The 15344-nt window shown below is 34.2% G+C and overlaps 1 protein-coding gene across 4 annotated transcripts in view; it reads right to left on the bottom strand.

The window, feature by feature from the left end:
• Window positions 1-15344, bottom strand: part of Grid2 (glutamate ionotropic receptor delta type subunit 2) — a 1442266-nt gene that overhangs the window by 684124 nt on the left and 742798 nt on the right. For 3 of the 4 annotated variants that reach the window (XM_074041373.1, XM_074041371.1, XM_074041372.1), the window contains one exon: window positions 14279-14484. In XM_074041373.1, coding sequence (XP_073897474.1) covers window positions 14279-14484 — 206 coding nt within the window. Of the gene's footprint in view, window positions 1-14278; window positions 14485-15170; window positions 15197-15344 lie in introns of all 4 variants that reach the window. The other variant, XM_074041374.1, reaches the window with a different exon arrangement.

Genomic DNA, 15344 nt, shown 5'->3' with positions numbered 1-15344 from the left:
TAGTGTATATATAATTCTTTCCTTTTTCTTTTTCAAGCAGATAGACATGACCCTCAGATGTCATGTTCAAAGGCGAGAACATAAATTTCCTCATTAAATGCTCTTTCAGGCAGTTATATGTTACTTGGAAATCAATTAAACTTTCAAAAAATGCATTTCATGATGAACATGCTAAAAAAGGGTCCAATAACATGGAAAATGATTACTAAGTTTAAAAATTAAAGTGTAAATAACCTACTTAATCTAGACATACAAATGTTTGTATAGCATTCTTTGTTTTTTTATCTGTGGAATGACAATACTTATTTCATTGGATTGTTCTGAGGTTGATACAAGATAACATACAGTAATTAATAGTGTCAGATACCTGAAAAGAGCCCAATAAATGCTTGTGAGCTATTATTAGGGACAAAATGAAAAGCACTTATCAAATGCCAGCAATAAAAATTACATGAGAACAAATTTTGCTGTGTCTAAAGTGAATAGTTATAGATCAGTGATTGTCAACCAGGAGCAATTTTATCTCCTGCCACAATTAGACCAGGTACCACTGGCATTTAATTGAAAGAGACACTGCTGCTGCTAAACATCCTGTAATATATACAACATCAACCTACAACAAAGGATTATCTGGTTCAAACTATCAATAGGTTGAGAAAATTTGTTCCAAATAAACACATTTCTGTTTCTCCCTGAAGTATTAATCCAAATAATGGGATTTCTTCTAAATTCTATAGATCCTTTATGGAAATACAAACAATACAGGGAAAATAAAATTTTCTTTCTTATTAAAGCTAATTATTTTAAAAGAAACATTTTTACTTTAAAAGTTACTACTGGAAATATTTCCAAATTAGTGAGAATTTAGTTTTACTACCAGTTAGCAAAAAAGGAAACTTATAGACCGCTAATTAATCAACAGTAAGAAAAAATAAAAAAGCAAATGGGGTTTAGAGTACCTGCTTAGCAAGCTTAAAGCCCTGATTTCAAAGCCCAGTAAAAATAATAAAAGTTTTTAAATATATTACTACATATTTCAACATAATAAGAAAGCTGCATCGTACAAAAAGCCCATGGATTTAAAAAAATTCTCTATTAGTTCATATGGTATATGTCTTACAACTCTAAATTGCTGGGGAGCTCACATGATTGGGAGTACTACCGGAAATATTTTTAAAAACTCTATAAAACAGGCACCCACCAAACACAGGCGCCCAACCACAGGAAAAGACGGCAACCATGAGCAATGAGCAGAGCTCTATTAGTGCACAGTGTTGGGTATCAGTTCTACACATAAGAATTTACAGATACTAAGTCGATCTATTCTTTCAGTTGCAAATTCCCATCCTTCATTTCACTTTTCCCCTTCCTTTCTTCCTTCCTCTTTCATTCTATGGGATTGGGTTTGAACTCTGGGCTTCAAGCTTATTAGACAGAAGCTCTACCACTTGAGCCATGCCTTCAGCCCTTTCTTGGTCTGGTTATTTTGGAGATAGGGTCTCACTTTGTTTTCCAAGTTGTCTGGGACCACATCTTTCTACTTTATGCTTTCAATCATCATAAGGATAACAGGTGCATGCTTCTCCATCCAGCTTTTTTCCATTGAGATTGGGTTTTCCAAACTTTTTTTAAGCCTCTTGATCTCAGCCTCCCAAGGTGCTAGGGTTATAGCATGAGCCTTCAGCACCCACCTTGATCTATTCAATTTCTACTTAATCTAACTGAATTATTCTTCACCCTCATAAGCATGTCTAGCTTCAACTCTCTGTGTATCCCACCATCCCTCAGTCACCTGTTGTTCCACATAAGCCACTGAATATGTGTCAACTCTGCCTTCTGCATTTTCCACTCCACTTTCACTAGTAGCCCCTTCCACTGGATTGAGGTTGCTCCTGTGTTTCTCTCTCTCTTTTTGCTGATCAATTAATGTTCCTGCATAATCAGGTAAAGTTATCCTGAGGTTTCACCCAAATCTCAACCATCTTAGAAGCCCAGAGCCCAGCACTTGTTCCGGGGCCCACATATACCTTTCCTGGTGGGTAGGGGTTCTTCTTGTGCATCCTGGCATACTTGCAGAAGTTCTGTCACCTGTGTACATGACTGTAGATTAATGTTTTCTCATGTACTTTAGGTGGGAAACTAAACTATCCAGGAATGTTTTTTTCTTACTCTCTAACTCACAATAGTAAGTAGATTTCTGGATGGAAATATATTCCTTCCCAATCTCTCTTATGCTCCTATATATAGCCCTCACAGACGGCCTAGTCTTTCTACTAGTCCCACCTTCCTATATGAGCCATCTTTTTCTTTTGCATTTCTCCCTACCACCTCTGTATGCAATCCACAGCAAAAAGTGAATTAAAACCCATCAATTCTATAATAAATACATCCTGTCCTAATATAATTAAACCCTCCACATTACCTCCAAAGCTCCCTCCACATACTGTTCAGTAAAAATGCATTTCCAAAGGTTGCATGTGATCACCAGATTGCCAAATACAATGTTGATTCTTTACAATTATTTTTCATTTATTCATTTCCACCCATCTACTTATAAGTCCCAGAGCAATAAATTTATAACCAAAATTATCATTTTATCTCTTAAATCTGTCCAACTTTTTAATGTTTCTGGTTTTATAACATTATCTTCCTTGAAACCTAAACTTGAAATACAGGATCTACATTTGGGTTACCCATATCTTAATTATTCCACACACAAAACCCATAATTATATTAATTCAAACATCACCTGCATTTTCTTTTTTATCCTACTAAAAGTTTGAGACCATTGTACAAGTTTAACTTGCTAAACTTTTGCTAGCTACAAACATTATTCTAGACATAATCAAGAAACCTAAAACTTGAATGTGGTTGATGTGCTCACTGTAGAGGAGCGAATATAGTCATCTTAAACTGGGAAAAAAAAAAACAAAACAAAAACAAAGAAAACCTTTGATCCAGAATGACTCTATTTTACAGGTGAAGAAAATAAAGCCAAATGATTTAAAGACACTTGTTCAAAGTTATGCAATAGTTAAGTGAAAACTGAATCCAGATTCCATGTTCATGTTGCCACCATAATCTGTTTCCTTCTTTATGCTTGACATTCAAAACTTTTCACATAAGCTGCTATTACATCCTTTCTTGACTTTGTCTTCTAGATTTCTACTTCAGGTTGCCTATGTCCCCTGACCTATCCTGCTCCAACCACAGCTTGCAAATTTCATTTCAGTGTCTCTTCATTCACAGAAGAATGCTTTTCTGACACCTTGTTTTAAATCGAAATTCTAAATTTGGGTTTCAAGTATTGACTTTGTGAACATGGTCAGAATCAAAATGGAAACACTTGTCTACCTTAACAAAGAGTGAAAAAGTCAGAAATTTTCAAAGGAAAGACTCAAAAATATTTGCTTGACAGTAATTATCATAAAAAGAACTGCCAGAACCACTACTTTGCACAAAAGCCATAACTACTGTACCCAAAAATTACTTCTGTAAATACATCTGCTCAGCAAATGTCCATTCAATCTCAGACTGACACCACTCTTGTTATTAATCACTGTGGCTAAAGATTACTTTTTCAAAATATTTTATGTGATCTACTTATTTTTGTCTCGGAAATTTTTCCCTTGCCTCACCTCTTTGGATACATTGTCTTCTATGGCATATGTTATTCTATTCCCAAACTAATGTTATTATTTGTTGTAGGATATATTTTTGATTATTATTTAGGCTGACAACCTAAATTTTATCTTAACAAATAAAACACGTTTGAAGTAAATAGTATTTAAAATTAGTGGATTGACATATTTCCACAATTTTAGTGCTGCATGTACAGATATAAATTTAGTCTTTTAACCCTTGTGCTACAGGGATTTTTTTATTCTAATAAAAATAGGTTTTAGCAAAATAAAATGAATCTTTTAAATTTTTTCTTACAAATGACTGTCTTCTATTTTACCAGTAACCTAGGGGACTAGCTAACTCTTCAACAAAATTTTACAAGGTGGCAATACCTTACAATCTTTTCGCTACACATTCAAAATATTGATTTTGTCAGTAAGCACTTAAGGAGTAGATTAAGTTCAAGGAGACTGGGTCATACTAATTCAGGTTAGCAAATAGTTTTGTACTCCTGTATTAACTAAAATCCATTTGCCATAACTGCCAGTACAGTAGGGCAGAGTGTCGTAATCTATGTTTTTATCTAGAAGTGGAAGTATTTGCCATTTATGTACTAAGCAAATTTTCCAGGAACTGACATGTAAATTAAATTGCTAATCTTTTCACAACAAACATACCTCTCTAGTGCTTTGAATTCAGGCACTCATCATTCTCCCAGCTTCAAAAGGTGATATTGAGAGTGGAAGAAGAACACAGGATGAGACTAATTTTGAATTTTGACTCAGACTGTGATCAATCCTGATGTACTACGGAGATTATCTTTATATGTTGGTACATTCTTACTTTCTAGGACTGTGGTCTTCACAATAGGAGAAAAACTCTGCCAAATTCCACTCTTCATATTTACCATTAGTACATTCAATCTACTTATTTTGTTTTTGAGTTTTTTATTTAAATTCATGTATCACTCGTGGATTTATTCATATTCTAAAACTGTTTTGATAAGATTATAGCAAATTATGGTAAGAGTTTATTTTTTAGGCTGAGCATGATGGTGTACAACTGTAATCCCAGAACTCAGGAGGCTTAGGTAGGAGGAGACTCTCAAAACAGAAAGGAAAGAAGGAAGGAAGGAAGGAAGGAAGGAAGGAAGGAAGGAAGGAAGGAAGGAAGGAAGGAAGGAAGGAAAGAAGGAAGGATGAATTTAATTGAACCATCCAGGACTACTTAGTTATACCATAACAATTAACAAATTTTTGATATGGATAAGCTTGATAGAAGTAATCTACATTGTTTGAAGACTTTATTTGATTAAGCTTTAGATAGAATCTTTGTTTTCTCTATTCTCAATTCCTTTTGGAAGTAATTTAGTTGCTTTCTTTTCTGTAGTTTTATTGTTTTGCTCATTTTATGTTTATTACATTTTCCTTGTTAGTCTATATAATTTGGGGGTATGGGATTATGCATAGTTATTGTATTCCTACAGTGAATTGCACAGAATAGTTTTAAACATATTGCTGAATGAATGAAAAAGCAAATAATGGAATTCAATTTCCTCATTTTCAAGGTTGAAACACATGTGATTTTTTAATTTAAAATAAGACTACAATCTTCACTTATAGTTAGGTATTTTCATGTTTATTTCAATAAATACAAGGAAATGAAAATCTTAGATATAATTAAGAAACTAAATTAAAGGGAAAACTCACGTAGTATATGCGGCAAAGGCAAAAATCACTAAATGACCTGTACAGACTCTTAAGAGAAATTCATAGCAAGCAAACTCTAGAAATCAGTGTCCCTTCAGTGGTCACAGGAGAGAGGCAGGTGGGTCAGATCTGTCTTATTTGGAAGCTTAGACTCATCGGAACCCTTTTCTTTGCTTAGTTTTCATGTTCAAGGTCACCTTCTGAGGGTTAAACAGAGTTCCAATAAGAAAAGCAAAACCCAATGCTGCTTCAATCCTGCTTAAGAGAAGCAAGACCTGTCATACACAATTCCGGTCAAATGAAAAATAAAGTAAATTTGAGAATTTTTCATTAAGAAAAAATTCCACAGCTGTGGGTTGGTTAGTAACAGAGCTGTCTGTCAAGTTCAATACAAGCTTATTCAGATGAAGTGAAACTTGGATTTGAGAGAGGTTCAATTATAACTGAAAATTGTGATATAATAAAACATAAATAAGTCAGGAATGAATCTGGCCTGTTGAGGTTTTTTTCTTTTTTTAATCCAGTTAAATTAATATTTTTTCTTTTAAAATTTCATGTAATTACACAAACTATATCAAGGAGGAGCAGTTGATTTTTTGGTTGACTGACCACTGTCTCCTACTTGATAACCTATGACTGTTGGGTCCCTGGAGAGTGAGATTATTTCTATAGAATCTAACATCATTGTCTTTTATAATTATGGGATCATGGAAAGGTTCTTATTCCAATGAGGTTATTAACATTGTCCTTCATTTTCTCCTAAAGTCACGTACCTCATATTAAAGTAATTTATGCCATAGGATTAGGAGGCAGTACAGGCATAATAACCCTGTTCTTATAAATGCACTAATCAACTACCATTTCATTCACCAGTGATGGAAATTTCTAACATTTTTCCCATTCAGGAACACTGGTCTGATACTGAAATGAATAGTGGTCCTGTAATGGGAAATAAAATGTTTCTTACCTCTACTTTCCATCATGCAACACAATCCAATTTGGCTTAACTTCATATTTGAATGTAAAGAATATCTACATTTAAGATATGCACAGTTAAATTTTTAAATAAAACAAGATTCTAGAAGAAACATGGGTATATGTCTTCATGATCTTGGAATAGGAAGCTGTATTTTTAAAAAGACAAACATGTGACTATAAAGAAAAACAAATTAGTAACTTGGACAGCATTGCAAATGAGAAATTTTGTTCACCAAAATTCATTATTTACAGAGGGAAAAGACAAACAGTGTCAGAGAAGGCATTTAAAATATATTTATCTGAGAGTGGGTCCTTTTTTACTATTTATGTAAAAAACTTCTACCAGTCATGAAGCAAAATAATGTAACTTGAACAAACAATCCATAAGAATAAATATCCTAAGTGCCAATGAATATATAAAAAATCATCCATCAGGAAAATGTAAATTAGAAAGAAAATCTGAACCTAATACATATCCACTAAAATAAATAAAGAAGACAGAAAATAATAAGTGTCAGTGAGGAAATGAAAAATTAAATGTTCAGGTGCAACCAGTAAGAATAAAATTGGAGAAACACTAGAAAATTAACAGTTTCAGCATGAGTATATGACGTGTCTTATGCATATTTCTTGAGCTAGCAAATTCCATTCCTAGGTATATATCCCACAAAAATACACACAAACACAAAAAGATATACATAGAACCACTATTTGTAATAAACAAATAGTAGCAAGAGGTTATATAAACTGTCATACTCCTCCAATGAAATATTTGAAGCAATCTAAAGGGATAAATTTTTCCTACATACTTCATTATAGATGAATCTCACAGATATAATGCCCAGCAGAAGTAGCCAAAACAGCATCTACTGTATGTATAATTCTATTCATATGCCTTAAAATCACTCACAACTGTCTTACTGTGTTAGAAGGTAGAATGCCTTTGGGGGCAGGGTGTATGGGAGTGTAATTTGCACTCCCAGATTCCAAGGGTATAATTTGTTTCGTGATCTGAATACTTGTCATAAGGAAATTTGTTGAGTTGTAAACTTATAATTTATGCTCTATTATGTATATTTCATTAAAGAGTTTACTTTAAAAATGCATAGCAACCATCTGTTAAGCCCAGTATTATTCATTCGAATAACTTTCATGCAATGGATACATTTTGGGAAAATTATCATATGTTCTTTTAAAAAAATCTTTAAAATAGCTTCATCTTTAAAACTGCACATGGTTTAACGTCTCCAAAGAGTTCATTTTTGGAAAAAAATGTTTTATTTAAATAGCTGTTAAATAACTATCACAGTAATTTTAGGACAATATTGATAACTAAGACTCTTTCTATATCTGTCGAGTCAAGCACCCCTCACTTATTTCCTAAACCTTTCTTGACACTTATTTCTGGGAAGCTGCTTACAAATTTGAGGTAAGTAACTTTGCCTTTTTGTTGTTTGACAGGATCAAAACTCTTCCTTTTCTGAACCTAGGGTATAGTACAATGGAATTAAAACTACCTCATAAAGTAGATTTAAGGAATAACAGGGCTATTACTTTTCTTATTGTGGTGTAAAAGGATTTCATGTAACAGTAGGGTTCATTTCTGAAAATTTGAAGAAAAATGTAAATTGGAAATGATATTTATTGTCATATTAATAATAAATCTTTCCATTTTTGAAGAACTTATACATTCTGTCTTTAATTTTTATAAGACCTGAAAAGGAAAGACCTCTTATTATTAGAATGTTCTCATCATTAGAATGTTTTGCTAAAACATTCTAAATGTAGGGATTATTTATTCTTTCTAGAAAGAGTATAAATTACACAACAGTGAACGAAACATTGTTTCTATGTAAAGACTTGCTTTTCAAAATATCATTCCAAACCATACTTAAATCAAGCCATGTGAGCACTCTTGTTACACCGTAATCATTTCAAGGACACTTCCAGGTACAGTGGGACAACGGCTTTCTGCCATTGTCACAGCGGGTGGATTTACTCAGCTGCACATAACTGCAGTATTTTTCTTAAAGCCCTAAGATTCTTCAATGAGAGCTAGAGCACTAACTGCAGACATTTAATGTATTAAATTTCTAGGACTTCAAAGGAAGCATAATTAACTCAATGCCACATAATTGCTCCAGGGATAGAAAAAAAAGATGCAAACAGAATTGATAGGCTTTATTTCTCCCCTTAGCAATTAAATGACAATAGTAAGTGAGCAGTTTATTTTTAAAACTCATTCTTTTGACTTTTAACTTAATATTTCTCTTGAACATTTCAATAACTTTCCATGTCAACTTGTAAAGTAAAGGAGGCCCTGAAATTGGGTGTTTGCTGTTCTCTCTTTGACCAGAATTTCTCCCCTCTGCCTCTCCCTGTCTTAGGTGGCTAATGAACTTGGTTGTCTCTCTGTCCTCATCATAATATTTTGCTCCTCGATCTTTCCTATTATCTCAATCCATCTATTTCCTTCTAGCTTTGTTTGTCCCTCTATCCATCATATAACCCATGGTACGACATTTTTCCAACTACTTCTCTGAGGATCTGACAAACATGTAGCACTTTGACTGCCTGAAATCTTAGCTTACTAGTTCAAAGTGTGTGTATCCTCTAACATCTAAAATGGGCCACACCTGCAGAGGTGTTGAATATTGCTGGACGGAGTTCCAGGACCAAATTGGTTATACCTAAAGAAGCCTTGAATTTCCCAAACATAAGTTTAGAATTGGCCCAAATGTTACATGCTCAACTTTCCAAATCTAGCATGTTATGATTTAATATTATTTCTTAAAAGCTATAACAACTGTTTCTAACTTTATGCTTGTTTAGGTTTCAATCTTTCAAAATCTGTATTAAAAAAAAAACAGTTTGGAATTTCTAACTCAGGAATGTTAAAGGGAATCACTCCCCCTCCCAAATCCTATTAAAATACACAAATTGAATAGGTATATAAGCCAACAGCTGTGAGGGAAAAAAGAGACCACCAGAATGGTTTTTTTTAAAAAAATATAACTTACTGGGAAATACTGCAGAGAAAGAAGTGATACCCGGAGAAGCATGGTGACAGAAGCTAGAGGTTAGATATCATTACAAGTGCAGCAGTGGAGCACAGAGATCCTGTTTTGCTAAATCTTAGAAGTTGTCATGCTCAAAAATGCCACACCAAACAGAAGATAGAAATGGGTTGGGGGTGGGGCTGACAAATGTGAGAAAATAGTCAATTCTTATCATTTGCTGTAGATATATTTTATAGCATCCCTGTGCTACTGAATTACTGAATATTGTATTGTTGTTGCTCATATAGGAAATATGGGATCTGGTTCTTGTAAGTCTCTGATTCTGTGGATTTCTGTTTAAATTCACTTTACTTATTATATATTGTTGGTGCATTAACATTGAATTCATGGTAAACAGTACTGTAAGTCTGCCCTGAAGTTTTCTAGGTGAGGCATCAAAACTTTCTTGTGTTTAGGAACACTAGACAGTCCTCATCACTATATATGAGAGACATTTTAAACAGCAAAGTCACTAAAAAAGTCACAAAAAATTTTAAAAACCTACTAAATCCTACTAAATAGATTGTAGAAGGCATACTCACTTACAATATGATGAATAAAATGAGAATGAAGAGAGTGGCTTTGCTTGACCTTACCTGAGAATGTGGCTATTGAACAACTCGAACTTTTTGTAGCTCCACAAATAACTGATCACCACAATATCCCACATATGATTTTGGATTTATAAATACATTTTAATGAGGAGGAAAACTTATAAAATGGAATAAATGAATAAAGAACATTACATGCTAATTCTACCAGGGCCTTCTCCTACAAGGTCACATGCAAAATGTCCTTGGAAGTAACATTCATCATTCTGAAATTTTTAAAAAGGCATAAATTTCTCTTATAAAAGAAATAGGTGTAGATTGACTTCCTGGTGGTGAAAGTTGGCATTACTACTCTAGAACACAGGCAGTATATAAATATACATTTTACCTTCAATAAAATGAAAATCTCTGATCTGCCCAGTTTGAAGTTAGAATAAATATATTTCCAGAAATGAAAATCATAAATTCTACCTTCAATATACCCTTCTTAAGAAGGTACTTGAAGATATTCCCAAGAATAAAAAGAAGGAAAGAGAAAAAGGAAACCAAGAAAGTCTAATACGTGAGATCTACGAACTTAAGAACCTGACTCATTAAAATTGATTGGATTTGAAGGAAGTACCAGAAAGAGCACAGGAAACAAAGGTCTTTGGGTTGCCAATCGAGTCAAGAAACAGGGATTCTGGAGATTTACTGCTAAAGCTAAGAATTTAGATGAGCACAGTGACTCCTAACTACTTGGGAGGCTGAGATGGAGAGGATCGCAGTCCAAGGCCAACCCTGGACGAAGTTTGTGAGACCCTCCCATTCCAACCAATGGTTGGCAGGGTGTTGTGTATGTGTCATTACAACTGCACTGTGGAGAAGCACAAGTCCAAGAATCACAGTCCAGGCTGGCCTGGGCATAAAGCAAGATCCTATCTCAAAAATTACAACATAAAAAGGGCTGGCAGAGTGGCTCAAGTGGTAAAGTCCCTGCCTAGCAAGTGCAAGGCCCCGAATTCAACTCTCAGTACCGACAAAAAAGCAAAATAAAGAAAATAATTTAGAATTTAAGCAGCCAACAATGACAGAATTGAAGAAAAAGTAAGAAAAATAATAATGCGAATGAAATACCTGAACCTGAGGAAATTCAACATAATCTTATCTTCATGTTTTCTTGTGCCATGAAAAATACTTATAGTGATAATCATAAGCACATTTACAGATTTACTTCTTAAAGTATCAGCTTTTAGACAAGATATGAAATATTTGTTTAGGGTTACAAAATTGAAGATATATGTTCACAACACACTCTTTATAAAAGCCAAGCTGTGGATCTTAAAAGCTGGGTATAGAAAAGTGAAGGAATAGTGAAAGAATCTTTGCAGGTAGAATAGTGTGCTTGACTGATGCCGTAGAAACAAAGCGGTGCTTATTTAATGTCACTTAAAATTGTGTTAGAGCTCTGCTGAGAAGAGGGTTTGATGTGGGTAAAGCAAATGAACTAAATTTTCATTTATCATATCCAAAAAGAAATAGGAAGGAAATAGAATAACAAATCAATAATATGCACCAGAATAAGTAAAAACAGAAAAAACTAAAAGACAAAAGGGACAATCCTATCAATAGAATACTACATAACATATAAAATTATGAGCAATACTTCAAGTAGCTCAATGGAGCAATATCCTAGATATTTCTTAGAAAAAGAAGCAGGTAACATACACATAGTATATCACCATTTCTATAAAAAAAGACTAAAAACGTGTGTGTGTGTGTACTGGGAAGGCCACACAAGACACATTGTTTGCCTTGGGATGAGGAAATAAAGCATTTTAGCAATAATGTCTTTTTAAACCTTTTAAATTTGAACTATCTGAATATACAGAATAATAGTAACAAATTAAAAACTAAAAATTAGTTATCTCTTCTGAAAATAACTGGAGGTAAAAAGTAAAGGATTGATGAACTCTGTTTTCCATTACCAAAAAGACCCTCAGTAGATTTTAACTTTTATCTCTATCTATGTATTACATATACACACACATTTACACAGTCTAAATTGGGGTTTGCCTACATTGCCTGCCTGATGAATTCTTATTCATTTTTCAAGATTCTGCTGAAAAATTTTCTCTGTGAAGTTCGGTGCTGACTCCAGTCAAGTTCTCTATAGAGCTAGCTCTCTTATGGGGATCCAGAAGCACTATTTATCTGTCACCATGACAGCATTTTTTCTTACACATTTTAATACTTAGTCCTGTGCCTGAGTCCTCCACTAGACAGAATTATTCTCCAGGCCAAGAAGTATTCCTCTTTGTGTACATTCTTTGAATTCTGTGCTGCCTGCTGTTTGAATGAACTGCTTCTAGCATTGACAAGGTCAAGGTCAGTGCTTCCCTAAACAGGGGAAGCACTCCTAGAACCCATAAACAAGAAGGTTCAAACTTGGAGGTATCTAAAAACAGTTAATTAAGAAATAAGAAGCAATATGCAGGTCACAGAACAGTGCAACCAGCTGAGGATGGGGGTGTGGTGGTTCATATTTTTTCTATCATCCCTATATCACTGCTTGAGGCAAGTGTGGAATAAAATTGTTTATAATTTGGAGATATATAATACAAGTTACTTAGAAAAATATGGCAGAGTGGGGAAAAGGAGAGAAGTTGCTTATGAAAAACCATAAACAGATGTTACATGTTTAGGAACAAATATGAAGCAATTGATTATCACAAATCTTTAAGTTCAGTGTTAAATACAGGACACAGAGTGAGAATACAATTCAAATTCACACAAATATGAAATTAATTATGAGAAATACAAGAATGGTCAAAGAAAACACCTTTAACAAAGTCTGAAAAATGTCATCTACCTTTGAAACAGCAATTTTAGGCTTTTGGTCATGGGTATCTCTTCCCTAGTGAACTTCTATGAGTTATTGTACCTGGTTACTGTTAGGTTCCTGGCATTCTTGGGGCGGGCGGAGGGATCCGAGGCTACACCTTAAAACCAGACCCCCTGATTTATGATTGCTTGTTTCTCCCTGCCTGATTGTATCTCAGCTTGCAAAACAACTCAGCAGCTTCCAGTTACTCAACTAGTCAGGCATGTCAATCTGTTCCATCTGGAGATTGCAGATAATCAGAGACCAGAGACTCTCTCCCTTCCTCATGGCTTGCCCCCTCCTATAAAGCCCACTACCCAATTCACCCAAGTCGCGGCTCTCTGACCTGCGGTGGGGGGGAAACCATGCAGTCTGGATCTTAATAAATCTTTCCTTTCCACACGTGGCGTGGTCTTAATTCGGCAGAACCTTACAGTTACATCAATATTTTTTCTCTATTCTACAATTTCCCTTTCAGTAGTTACTATCCTAAGACCTATGTGAAAACACTCAGCTTATTCTTATCCTAAAATGAAATACTTTCTGTTTTGTTGGCAGTCATCACAAGGAGCTTTAAAAAATTATTTACAGTATATCTTTACTTTCACCATCGAACTTCTTAGCCAGAGTACTTAGCACTCATTCCTCATTCATTCATTTCTTGACTCTTTGCATTCTTGCATCCCCTGCCTCTGTGCTTCTGTCCATGTCTTTCCTGTGGCTTAGAATGAATGAACTTCTGTATTGTCTCTGCCTGATCCAACTCCATACGTCTTTTAATGCTTAAAGCAAACAGCACCTCCTCAGGACACCAACCATGACAAGTTCCATCCTTGACACTTCCACAAGCAATTACAAACATTTTCAAGTATAGCATTCTTATTGCAATCACTAGCAAGTTTTGTTTGCATTTTTACAAAGTTTTAGAGCTTCTAACTGAATTAACAGACCTGATAAAAATTTCAGGATGCAGCATCACAAAATGTGCAGTGGTCATCATGTTGCAGTTTCAAAAAGTTTTAATTACTTGTCTTGGTATAGAATTCCCAGAGAAGAAGAAAATCTACTATATGGTTTTGTAAAAGTAATCATGTCTAGGCAATCATAGCCTGGTTCAAGTACGTCTTTTCTCAGAAGTTAAATTTTAACTTGCAACAACAAAAAAATAAGGATTAGTTATCTCTACCCTTGTGAATCCAGTTTTAAACTTGCTAGATTCATTCAGGTCAATAGCAGTTTTAAATCCCATAAGACTTTTTAAAATTGTCCTGGCTATATGCCTAAATATATATAAATACAAGCATTCTTACCAATTAACTGGGCAGAGTGGGGTAAATGAGATGAGCAGGGAATTCACTGAGCTACCTCTATTAGCATTAATGAGGTTGTGCAGTTAATTACCTCATCTTGTGCTTGACTTTCATCTCCTCTGTAGGGTCCATTCCAAAGAATTTAATTTTATGGCCTACCCCTACCCATGACAGTTTTGCTTACCTCACTAATGAAGGATTTGGCTGTGGCAGGATTCATCACAAGGATGGCTCTCCTTAGAGTGTCTCGATAGCGATTCAATTCCTCTATCCTCATGGTATCAAAGAGAGTGGTGATCATTTTATTGATGTTGTTTTCTACCTTTTGAAGTGCAACATCCATTCCTTGCTGAGATACTTTGTCCAAAAACTCCTGTATTCCACGGATATCTAGGAACATCAAAAGACCACCAATATGTGAATTACAACATGGAAGGAAGACAAAAGCTATTCCGATTATATCAGAACAGTTTATTGTTCAACATTGCTGGCTGCCTAAAATTACTGATTATCTGATGGACCTCTCAAGTATGTTCATGATTTGGTATGATAAAATGCATTTACATGAAAAATGTAGAAAAAAATATTTTTTTTCTATCCAACTCTGAATATCAACTCTGGAAAATGTTGATATAGAGTGGGAAGGTGGAGAACAGCTCTGTTTTTCAAAAGAAAAAATGTGAAAGAAGGAAAAATAACATTCCTTATTTTTCTTGGTATTAAAAAGTGGTATGAATATGACTGATAAAAGATGTATCTCAATCAAGATTACCAACATTTCTTAAAATAGGCAGAAATGCCACCAAATCAGCATGTATAATCTAAATAGAGTATTTTGAGAAGTTTCCTCCAAAGGTTCTTAGGTTACTTAGATTGCAAAAGATAAGCTTCATTTTTGTCTATTTTATGAGCAAAATTTCTTCTCTCAAATTCAAAAAATTTTGTAGGAAATGGTTTTCATGTTAGCAGAATGGAGATGGTACCATGTTCGCAAAACAAATTTTTAAACTATAGTTCAGTATTTTAGAAAACGTTACATGTTTCTTTGAATGGATGGTGAACTGCAAAATACTTACCAGCCTATTCCAAAATAAGGAGAGTTCTGAAAAGATAAAAACAAGTGTCTGAAATGTTACCAACCTTTTTTTCTAGTACTACGGGATCTGAATAGATAAACATGATTAGAATGCATAACTGGTGCAATATAATCTTAATATTTGCTTTTATTATTTCATTATTTTTTCACAGCA

This window comes from Castor canadensis, chromosome 9, assembly GCF_047511655.1.
Source record: "Castor canadensis chromosome 9, mCasCan1.hap1v2, whole genome shotgun sequence".
NCBI classification, from domain to species: Eukaryota; Metazoa; Chordata; class Mammalia; order Rodentia; family Castoridae; genus Castor; species Castor canadensis.
This window is presented reverse-complemented; position numbering and strand designations above follow the sequence as displayed.